We start from the raw sequence: 10,787 nt of genomic DNA, 5'->3' as shown, positions 1-10,787 counted from the left end.
TGAGAAAAAAAAATAGCAGAGACTTTAAGAATAGAGAAGCCACCTTCTTCCAGTCTTCACGCGCATAATTTTCTCTGCAGAGGAGCCAGCTCGAGACTGAGAGGCAGCCCAATCTTCAATGAACAATGCTCCGCCTCCCCTCTTCGCCCCGCCCATACTCCCGGCCCCGCCTCTTCCTGCCTCCCTACCCACGCCCCACCTTCGAACCCGCCTCCCACCGCGCCTGCGCCATGGCCGCCCAGGGGATCTGGACGCTGGCGAGAGTAGCGATTGGGAGGCCACCGCCTTGGGCCGAAGGCTTCCAACAGCAGCTCGGCTCAACCCTCTGTGCGGCTTCCGAAGGGGCCTGCGGCGGCTCCTCGCCTGGCTCGTGGGGAACGCCCGAAGGAGAGCCGAGGCCTCCAGAGAGCCGAGAGTTAACAGCGGCGGAGATGCACATCGTCGAGCTGCACCGGGCCGCCTGCGCGGTGAGGCACGCTCCAGCCTGCCCCGCGGCCTCTGCGCCTGCGCGCGCCCGGCCTCCGGACCCCGAGGCGGCCCGGGCCGGAGTGCTGGATTTCCAGCCTAGGGCGGGTCGGGCTGGTGCGTCCGCTCAGAGGGTCCTGCGGGAAACCCGGTCGCACTTTTGCGTTCCGGATAGAGAGGTGTCTGCCCTGAGATTGTGGCCTCCGCTCGGTTTCTGATCTGTGTCCCAGCTAAGGGCTTGTCTCGGGGTTTGTGTGTGTGCGCGCCCTCCAGTGTGTAAGTGTGTTGTGTGGGGAAGAGGGTGATAAGGAACTGAGGGGAGCACTTACTGGAAAAGTTTGTAGTATAGACATGCTGCCTGTGCATGATAACTTGAGCAGCCTGCCAACCAGTGACTTTAATAATGGAAACTTCAGACGACTCTTTACATTTTTGCTCTATGTCCACTCATCCTTTGCCTCCAGTCCAAGTAAGCAAAGGAAATTATAGTCAGGCAAATTTGCATTTTTTCCCTAGGCATTCTTAAATAACCTTTTCTGCTGGTTTATGGATTTGACAATTGCTTGTCACCACCAATATCTAACCTTATCTCCCTTCAGTTTCCTGACTCTTTAGAATACAATACTTTGAAGGTAGCATTATTTATATTTTAAGTTTTATAATGATATAAAAGTGATTTGTAATAAACCTATGTATTAAGCTCTGTGCTTGGCTAGTACTTGATAAGACCACTGAGTATTATTTGGTTTGGCTTGAGTCACAGAGGCAGTTGAAAACCTGGAACGTTTCCTAAGGTTGACACTCTCCCTTGGGAATAGTAGGCCCGGATAATCCACTGTCTAACCCATTCATGTGTTGAAAGTAAATAAAGATTTATCGAAAGATTATTGACAGCCTTTGACCATTCTTGCGTATGCTCTTATTTTAAATATAACACATGCAGTTTGTATCTACAAGTCACCATATAAATATGGTGGGTAAAAGCCAAAAATCCCATCATTTTCAAAGCAGACAACAGTGGGCATGTACAGATTGGTCCAATCGACATAGGAAAAGGAAGGAAGGTATTTGTACCTGGGAACCCACAACTTTTTATCAGTGTTAGTTTCACAGTTTGAGTGCCTGTCCAGGAGATCAGAAGCAAGCCCAAAAACATAGTTGGTATTGCTCTTTTCCACAAATATGAGCTCCCAAACGGCAGTATTGTTCCATGCCTCAAGGGAGATAGCGCCCTTACCTTTCTCCCATTACCACACGGGACATCTTGCTCTCCAGTTAAACTTGCAAACTTGCGTCAGTCATCTGTGTTGCCATCCTTAGCCGGGGTTCATTGAATAAGGAGAAATTAATTGTGTGTAGGCAGTCAGCAAACTACTAGGCGCTCTGCCCACATGTGGAACAACCCGTTAGGCTTCCAGTTTGCCAGACAATTGTCTCCAGAAAACACACAGAAGCTAAGCAAGGACCATAAAGGCTTTGCAGTGTCTCCTTGGTTTGCCTTCCAGGTCATCAAACATGAGCTTTGTGGGGAGTGGGAAGAGAAAAGAAAAGGAAATGAGGTTCTGACAGTGGGTCCTTCTAAAGTAGCGTTGGGTGCATCTGGTGTCACATGGCCTCAGGTTTTAGGTGGTCCCTGAGAGCAGCATTGGGACTTGCTGGATTCTTACTGCCCCAATCTATCTGTGCAGGGATGCCTTAGAGTGAACCCAGACTTGCATGAAAATAAGTTGGCCCAAATGTCAACCATCATGAGTGACATCATTAAGTATAACGCTGGATAGCTGAAGTTGCTCATGACCAATTGGAGAATGTATCCAGAGCCGGCAGGACGGGTGCACGCCCTGCATCCCAACACTCAGGGAGGCTGAAGCAGACAGGTTGGTTTTGTGAGCTTGAGGCCAGCCTGATCTACATAGTTCTAGGCCAGGCAAGGCTATATAGTGAGACTGTCAGAGAGAGAGAGAGAGAGAGAGAGAGAGAGAGAGAGAGAGAGAGAGAGAGAGGAATGTATGTCAGAAGACCTGCTGCCTTCATGCATATTTCAATGACAGTCTATAAGTAGGAGTGATACACGGAGTTACTAATGGTCAAAGTGTTATATAAAAGTCCATAGGGAAGTTCCCCTATAAAATCTGGAGGCTAAGAAACATCATTAATGTGATATATGTCCGTGGGAGAAGTTACAATTTGCCTTTCCCTGCACACAGGGAGCTTTGGTGGCTTTATATTTTTTTTTAAGTCACAAGTGCATATAAGTGGAACACGCATCCCTGAAGTTTGAAGTGGTTTGCTGAAGTTGCTGTTGATCAAGCTTGTTAAGCCAGTGAGTGTTAATGTAGCAAAACAATACCTTTTCAGTTAAGGCTGGATCTAACAACACTGGTGAGGGAGAGGACAGGAAAACCGTGGACCGTGCAGTGCAGTGCACATCAGGAAGGTCTAGAAAATATTCAATAACGGCAAAGGCAGTGCTTCTCTGTGAGGCCTGTTTGGCTTTGATTAGCACCTTTTCTGTGAGTTTAAATCATTATCCACATATTGTAAGTACTGAAATTGTAACTGCAGCTTCTGAGTGCAGTTCATTTCCAGCCTCTTAAGCTCTTAAAGTCATCTAAATCACCTGTTATTAAGCTTGTTACCTAGAGGCGGAATGAAAAATATCAGAGCGGCAGCCACATAGTTGTCGCGTACAGAGGAGTTCTTGTTTTTTCCATCAACTTCTCATTTTACTCAAAACGGTGTGTTTTCCCCTTTAATCACATACAGTTAGCTTGTATAGAGCGTTGAAATGCACGTGCTCTTTAATTGCAAATGCCACTACAATTACTGGAAAAGAAATTTAATACTGTACTTTTTAGCATTTTTACAATCGTTTTGGACTGAAAATATTACTAGGGAGATATGATGAACGTTAACAAAGATTGATGTATCGTTTTATTACTCTTCAGGCTGGCCAGCTAAGCTATGTGGATCCAGCTACTGGCTATGTGGTTCTCACAAGGCTGGCTCACTTGCAGAGGGGTGCCTGCTGTGGCTCTGCCTGCAGACACGTGAGTAACCATTCTCCAATCACCCTGGCAGTTTGCTGAGCTCTGTAACTTCATAAATACCTATTATTTGAACAACAAGTCAAATAAAAAAGCTAAATAGACCTAGGGTGTGCTTTTCACAAGCTGTTTTAGCAAAGGACAATGAAGCTGTTAGTACTAACACAGGACCTTTAAAGTTAATGGAATTTTGTAACATTTCACTGCAAGCATTGGCTCCTCCAAATGCTAAGACTTGAAATTCAGGGGAGCTCTTTATTTCGAGGAAAGCTTTCATGAAGTCTGAAAGAAGTTATATTCACTAGGCAGGCACAGAGGGCAGGAAGAGAAACCAAACCAAAAGAAAAAAATTAAGAAAAAATGCTGCAGACCAGATTCTAAAAATACTGCTGCCTTAAGACGCAGACATTTGCCCAGTATTGAAGGTGGATCTTGAAATGATAAGACTTCTTCCCTCCCCTCCCCTCCCTTCCCCTCCCCTCCCTTCCCTTCCCCTGCCTCTCCCTCTCCTCCCCTGCCCTCCCCTTCCCCCTCCTTTCCCCTCCCCTCCCCTGCCCCTCCCTCCACTCCCCTCCCTCCTTGCCCCTCCTTCCCCTCCCCTGCCCTGCCCTGCCCTGCCCTTCCCCTCCCTTCCTGCTTCACTTGCTTCTCCTTAGTATGCAGATCTGAGTGCTGGCGCTCAGCTTTTTGAAGTTCATATTCTGTCTCTCTATTTCTAAATCTCTCTCCCCTATCTTACCCTCTGCTGCCTGTCTGTCTCTGTCACACTTTCTCTGGTGGCCTGTCTCTCTGTGTCTGTCTGTCTGTCTGTCTGTCTGTTTGTCTGCCTGTCTCTCTCTCCCTCTCTCTCTCTCTGCCGGCCTGTCTCTGTTTCTGTCTGTCTGTCTGTCTCTCTCTCTGCCTGTCTCTGTGCCCCCTCTCTCTGCCTGCTTGTCTCTCTTTGTCTCTGCCTGTCTCTGTGTGTGTGTGGGTGTCTGTCTGTCTCTCTTCCTCCCTGCCTGCCTCTGTCTCTGTCTCTTTCTGTCTCTCTCTGTCTCTCTCTCCCTGCCTGTCCCTATCTATGTCTCTCTGTCTCTGTCTCTCTCTGCCTGCTCCCCTGTCTCTGTCTCCTGTCCCTCCCTCCCTTCTCCCCTCCACACTTCCTTCTCTGCTTTCTTCTAGTCTGTATTCACACTGTGTTTAAAGTAAGTATGAGGCAGATTACTCCAAAGTCCTTGCTATAGGCCTGAGTATCTTGTTTCAAGAGTCTCATGTCTGTGCCTGATAATCAAAGCTAAGGAACTGTTCCTTCCTCTTTTCTGAGCAGAGAAGAAATCAGAGTTTGTTTGTTTCCTATTGGAAGGCATATCTCTGAGATACATTGTTATTAGGTTAAGATTGTAACCAGATAACATCTGTTTACAGAACATTTTGTATGTTTTTCCTAAAAGAAGATGTTATTCCTTTTACTTTCTAATTGAAGACTGGACAGTAACTGCTCTCATGAACTACAACATGTTCTAAAAGTCAGCCTTCCCCTTTTATGGATTCTCCTGTCTGTGCCATGAACTGTTTCTAATCAAATTCATAAGAGCTTCATGTAAATCTCACACCCATGGATTTTCTAATAATGGGCTTTGGTAATAAAATTCTTGAGGCTGGGAAGATATACTTAGGAAGTGGTTCCTGGATCCTAATTAGGGCTGTTTACCCAAAGTTCCTATTGTCCTTTTTAGTCCCCAAGACGTATAGATCAAGTGATTTAAAACATTGCTAACAACACTTTTTTCCCACCACGAAAAATGCACTTTCCCATAATGACTGTTAAATAATTCCATAATAATTTGCTACCCTTCTCTTTCAGTGTCCATACGGCCAAGCCAATGTGAAAGATCCGTCTAAGAAGAAGCAATTCAACTCCTGTTTTTATGTTTGACAACAACTGCATCTCTAGTCTGTCAAATTAAGCGTGTATTTTTGAAAATAAAACCCTAATCTAGAATTATCCTTTATGAATATTTGAACACTGAGTTAATATTGAGTACATAGATCCAAAAGAAGATCCCTAAAATGCCCATGATTTTCCCCCTCTTCCTGCTGCATGACCACAGGCAGACACTGAAGGAGAAAACGATGGGTGTCCTAGCGCATGAAAGGAGCTGTCAAGTGGGGGGGGGGGGCAGCTTTGAGATTTCCTTGCATTGCTTCTTCCATCTTTTCCTCATCGGTGCAAGGAAGGTTGCTGGCGAATAGCAAGCACGTTCTTTATTCTGTTTGTATCTTCAGCTTAAGGCGACAGATACAGTGCCATGTATTACAGCGTATGAGTACCCAGAAGATGGTGCCCTGCAGAAAGGGATGCTCGCCCCCGGCATTGATCTGTTCTTTCAGTGTAAACTTCGTATCATTTTGATGTTGGGGTCAGGCCTGCTTCTCTTAGGCCATTCTTCATTCACCTCTATACAATCCTCCTCTTCATGTGACACCTCCCAGGCAAACCTGCCTTTGAACCTCTTTCTAGCTCTGTATAGGTGTTGCCCATGGTGGTGATTACCCTGTGAGAGCCCAGTCTCCAGGAGTTGTTCTCACACCTTCTCAGCTTCTCCTGCTGGACAACAGCCACTAGGAGGCTCTTTGTCTGCCAGTGGGACAAAGAGCAGTAGGCAGTAACAGGGGCTGCTGTTCAAAGTCCCACTCTGTCTCTCTGCTCAGCCACAGGCCACTGGCAACTTAATCCCCCAGTTAGATCCAACTGGGGCATGGATCTTCAGCGTCTTACAGGCAGATGAGCCTGGTTCCTGGGTGATTTGGGGAGTTGAGTTCATACAAATAGCATTAGACCCAATCCACAACAATGGAACGCCCAGGGACCACTGTCATAGTGCATTCCCTGCAAACAAACACCGGTTCATCATGGAGGTTGGCAATTCTTGGGAATTCAGTGTGCAGCTTAGTAGCTGGTGGGTTAGGGAAGAAAGAGGAGGGCAATTATTCCTGCCTACACTTGAAGCCAGGAGGAGAGGTCTACTACTGTTATCCACCTTGGCTTCACCAGGGTCTTTGTTTCAGCAAAGTGCCCCTTCTCCAAAGGCATTTATTGCAAAGTCCTTTGCTCAACAAAGTCCTCACATTAAAAAAAAAATTGGTAGGGCTTTGATTCATCCAAACAGTGAATGGTATAACAGGGCAGCAGCTTCCACAGTAAACACAATATTGCCACATAAATGGACTTTTCTGCAAGAGGATTTAAGCTATATTGTTTTCACACATTGTAAAGTAAAAACTCAGGTCTCTTAGTGGGTGCATAGATGGTGATGCCCAGGAATAGCAATATCCCCATATAAATCAACTCTGGTGTAGCTGCACTCTCAAGGTTTCTAGAAATTCCTCCTGCCCCAGGGTACAATAGATCAAGAGAGACTGATGTTTTGGATTGTTTCTAACACCGAATGACCCAAGAGAAACTAAGGCTATTGGAGCAGGGGTGGAGATGGATTTCTGAGGCTACATTCTCTCAGCTGGGAGGTCCTCCCTAGCTGTGGACTGCAATCCTCTCTCTTCAGGGGCAGCACTGTCCCCACTGACTAAGAAGGTTGAGAAGAATCATTTTTATCTTTTAAAGTAAAACTTGGAGTTCCAAATGGAGTTTTTGTAACAGATGAGATTCTGAAGTTTTCAGTGGCTCCACCAAGGGTCTTTGTTTCAGCAAAGTGCCCCTCTTCCAAAGGCGTTTTGCTAAATCCCTTGCTCACCAAAGTCTGAGGTAACTTCAAAACTTGGCTTTGATTCATCTCCTGACAAGATTAGGGAAGGAGGCTCCTTAGCTAGCTGATGAATGGCAGTTGTTACATTGTATCCCTCAGCTGTTAGAAGACTCAGGGTTCCTGAAAGGAACCCACCCAGCCCTCCACCCCTCACCCTTCACTCCTGCCTCAGCCTCATCCCTACCTTCCATCGATGGCGATGGCGGAAGCTTGTGAACCGACCTCTGTCAGTGGTGGAGATTAAAAGCTACGTGTTACTTTTTCTCTATCCTACAATAGTTAAGATACATTTCCAGATTCCAAAATGATTCTCTCCTTTCAGCGTGGGGGGGGGGCGGGGGGGACTAGCGCGCTCTCTCCTTTCCCCACGCCTCCCCGCTTGATGTGCGTGCCTGTGTGTGTGTGTGTGTGTGTGTGTGTGTGTGTATCCTAATCAAATACCCGAAACGGTTACCCAAAGAAGTTAATAGGCACGGCATAGGACAGAACACCAGAACACCGAAGAGTTCCTAGTGCTAGTTCAAAATGATTAGCATAAAAGCTGAACCCTAGAATCTTGTTCCCTCCGGGAGGGTACAATAGAAAAAATAAGATGAACAGCCCAGAGTGATCCTGGGAAAGCCTGGTTGGCCCGAAGGAACTAGTTCACGAAATCCAGTGGAGGGGGGGGGGGGGGCTCAGTCCCGAAGGCTCCGAGAGACTTTCCGCAGCGTTGGATGCCGAGTGAGCACGCGCTGGGGGCTGGGGGGGGGGGGTGCGGAGACGGGTGGATTCGCTATTCCTCAGCTGTCCCTTAAAGCCTCCAAACTGTGGAGAGCTTGTGGGACTGGCTGGCTCCCATCCTCGCACAATTCCGTGGTTTCTGCTGGTGGCTTCAAGGGACACGAAAGCCCATCCAGTCTTTGGCCCATGCCAAGTCAAGGAGCCGCTAAGACTGCGAGGCTTCGGGGAGCAGACGGGTGGGGGAGGGAGGCGCCGGAGCTGACCCGCGCTCCGGAGCTGCCAATCTCTCTGCTCACACCTCCTTCCCCACGGGCGCGGGAGCCCAGGCTAATCCCCCGCCTCCACATCTCCGACTGCGAGGGGCGCCCGGGGTAGGGAGTGGGGTAAATAATTGGCCAGAGGTCTGGCTTCCGAGTCTCCTCCACTTCCCAGCGGCTCGTGGGAACCTGGGGCTACGCAGTCCTAGCGGAACCTGAGACCAGATAACCGGAGCCTCCTTCGGTCCCGGGTCCCAAAGCATCTCTGCGATAGCCATCCACAAGGGTCTGAGTGTAGATTTCCGTCTAGAAGGTTAGTTTCAGCGCTTGCTCAAGGACCCAGGAGGGACAGGTGTCTTGGGCTCCCTTGCAGACCGGTCTCTAAGGCTGCCACCCAGAGCAGAATGCTCTCCAACTTGCAGGGTTTCTAATGCCCTGCTTTGGAGCACCAACGCTGAGAGAAGGATAAGGAAAGGAAGGCGGGGATGGTGTGTGAGAAATCAATAGCTTAGCCCATTTTCCCCAGGAGCTACCCCCATTCGCCGTGTGTGTAACAGGCACCAGCTGGCGGCAGCATCTTTTAGGTACCAGCTTCTGTAAGGCAAAGGCAGGCTAGGGGTCCGGGAGCCCAGGGTGCACCGCGGGGCTCCAGCTCCCCTCCCACCCCCACCCCGGCTGCGCCCAACCCGCGGGATGCTCGTGGCTTTATGAGGTTCCCTTGCCGCCAAGTCTTCCATTAACACCTCCTTGGATTATTGAGAGGCTGGCAGGGCTGAGCGTGGCCTCAGAACGGGTGTCGGGGCACCGGCCGGAGGCTGAGCCCTCTGCCACCCCCACCCCCGCCTTTTCCGATTTGAGAAAGCATAAACAGAAAATAAAAGACAGGTGGAGGAAGCTGAAGGTCAAAGGTGAGAGATTCAGGTCAATACTGGGAAGAGAAAGGAGGAGCGGAAGGAGGGAAGGAGGGAGAGAGGGACATAGGGAGGGAGGGAGAAAGGGAGGGAGGGAGGGAGAGAAAAAGAGAGAGAGAGAGAGAGAGAGAGAGAGAGAGAGAGAGAGAGCACTTAAGTTCATTCACTGGCTTATTTATTTGATTAACCGAGTGAGGAGACGTGGGGACTGGCCCACACCCCTGACCGCCACCTCTGGCCACCTCCTTTCCAAAAACCGAATTCTTGAGAACATCTGACACCAAGACCAGACATCAAGGTAACATCGGGTTAGGTTGTAGTGGGGAGTGCTTTTCTACCCCACTCCCCACCCCACCCCGGGATGGGGGAAGACAGGGAGAGGGGCTTCTAGTCTGAGTCCGGGGCGTCCCTGGAGCTCTGGAAGAGAAACTCAGCTAGGCTATAAGCGCCTGGGTCCCCGAATCTTAGCAGACAAGAGGTTGAGTCCGGCCCAAGCAAGGGGAGAAGGATCTTGAGCGCCCGGCGGTAATGTCTAGCTGACACACCAGGTTTTCTTTTTCTAACAGCACAACCGCATTTCGCTGCGCGATCCACCCCTCTTGCAGAAGGAATGCTGAACGGTACCGCTCTGGAGGCAGGTGAGCCCGCTCCAGCTTCCTCAGTGTTGTCCTTGCCAATGTTTTCTTGGGCGTGTGTTCCAGGTAAGAGTGTGGAGAGAGAGAGAGAGAGAGAGAGAGAGAGAGAGAGAGAGAGAGAGAGAGAGAGAGAGAGAGAAGAGAGATTTGTGCGTGCCCCAGTATGTGTCCATGAGCATGTCTTCAGGGAGTGGAAGGACCGTGTTTGTCTTAACATTAAGCTATGCTTTGGAGGCTAGAAAAGATGTTGGCTTCCCGGAACCTGCTCCCTCCCCCACCCCTCATTTTTGGCTCTTTTCTTCCACGCCATTTGACTTTCCTTGGAGACTAGGGTCAGGGCTCTAGGCAGAGGTCAGAGTATCATTGGACCCAAAGAGAGCACAGTCACCAGGGACTTGTGACCCTCTGTGGAGCTGTGGGATGTCTCCTTGCTGGAAGCCAAGTACCTCGGAGGGCTTGAATGACAACTTATTTTAAATCGCATTTTGTTTGGTTGTTCATCACTAATCCATTGTCCTGCATAGACTTTCCTGTTTGTTTTCGGGGCTCCGAGAGCACGGCAGGCATGTCACAGGTAAAAGAGCTTCGAGTTTCAGAAACCCCGTATTCTAGACCGGGTGGTAGGTTCGGGGTGGAGGTGGGGTCAAGATTCACGGGTTTGGAGAAAGCAAGCAGTTGTCCTGGACCTTTGTGGTAGCAGGTGTTCCTGCACCAACAGGACTTAGACTTGCTTGTCCCTAACCCGGCGTAGACATCTGTCCCAGAGAACAGCAGGCAGCAGTGCGAGTGCGGCAGCTGGGCTATGGCCTGCCCTGCCGGGAGTAGCATCTCCCGGGCCTCTGAAATCACGACTCAGGCGCACTCGCGAGTCTGGAGGAAAGCGTTATTCATAGGACTGAATCTAAGGTGCTCTGTGGTGCAGCAGCAGACTGGACTGCCAGGATCCTTCAGGGAAGGCTTACTCTTAGAAAGCTGTCCAGAGAAAGGGTTTGGGGGCGTACTGGTC

The 10,787-nt window shown here is 49.3% G+C and overlaps 1 protein-coding gene across 1 annotated transcript; it reads left to right on the top strand.

Moving 5' to 3' along the window:
- Nucleotides 1-205: 205 nt before the first annotated feature.
- C12H1orf53 (chromosome 12 C1orf53 homolog) lies at nucleotides 206-5,493 on the top strand. The gene is made up of 3 exons (XM_052201000.1): nucleotides 206-467; nucleotides 3,414-3,515; nucleotides 5,356-5,493. The coding sequence occupies exons 1-3, from the start codon at nucleotides 231-233 to the stop codon at nucleotides 5,425-5,427; spliced, it is 411 nt and encodes a 136-aa protein (XP_052056960.1). The 5' UTR covers nucleotides 206-230; the 3' UTR covers nucleotides 5,428-5,493.
- The last annotated feature ends 5,294 nt before the right edge of the window (nucleotides 5,494-10,787 follow it).

Source organism: Apodemus sylvaticus, chromosome 12, assembly GCF_947179515.1.
Source record: "Apodemus sylvaticus chromosome 12, mApoSyl1.1, whole genome shotgun sequence".
In the NCBI taxonomy this organism is placed as follows: domain Eukaryota; kingdom Metazoa; phylum Chordata; class Mammalia; order Rodentia; family Muridae; genus Apodemus; species Apodemus sylvaticus.
The sequence above is the reverse complement of the archived record's forward strand: the minus strand, read 5'-3'. Positions and strand labels throughout refer to the sequence as shown.

Coding starts and splice junctions, on each gene's coding strand:
- C12H1orf53 (XM_052201000.1), top strand. CDS start 231: ATGGCCGCCCAGGGGATCTGGACGCTGGCGAGAGTAGCGATTGGGAGG. Junction 468..3,413: donor TGCACCGGGCCGCCTGCGCG/GTGAGGCACGCT, acceptor ATTACTCTTCAG/GCTGGCCAGCTAAGCTATGT. Junction 3,516..5,355: donor GTGGCTCTGCCTGCAGACAC/GTGAGTAACCAT, acceptor CTTCTCTTTCAG/TGTCCATACGGCCAAGCCAA.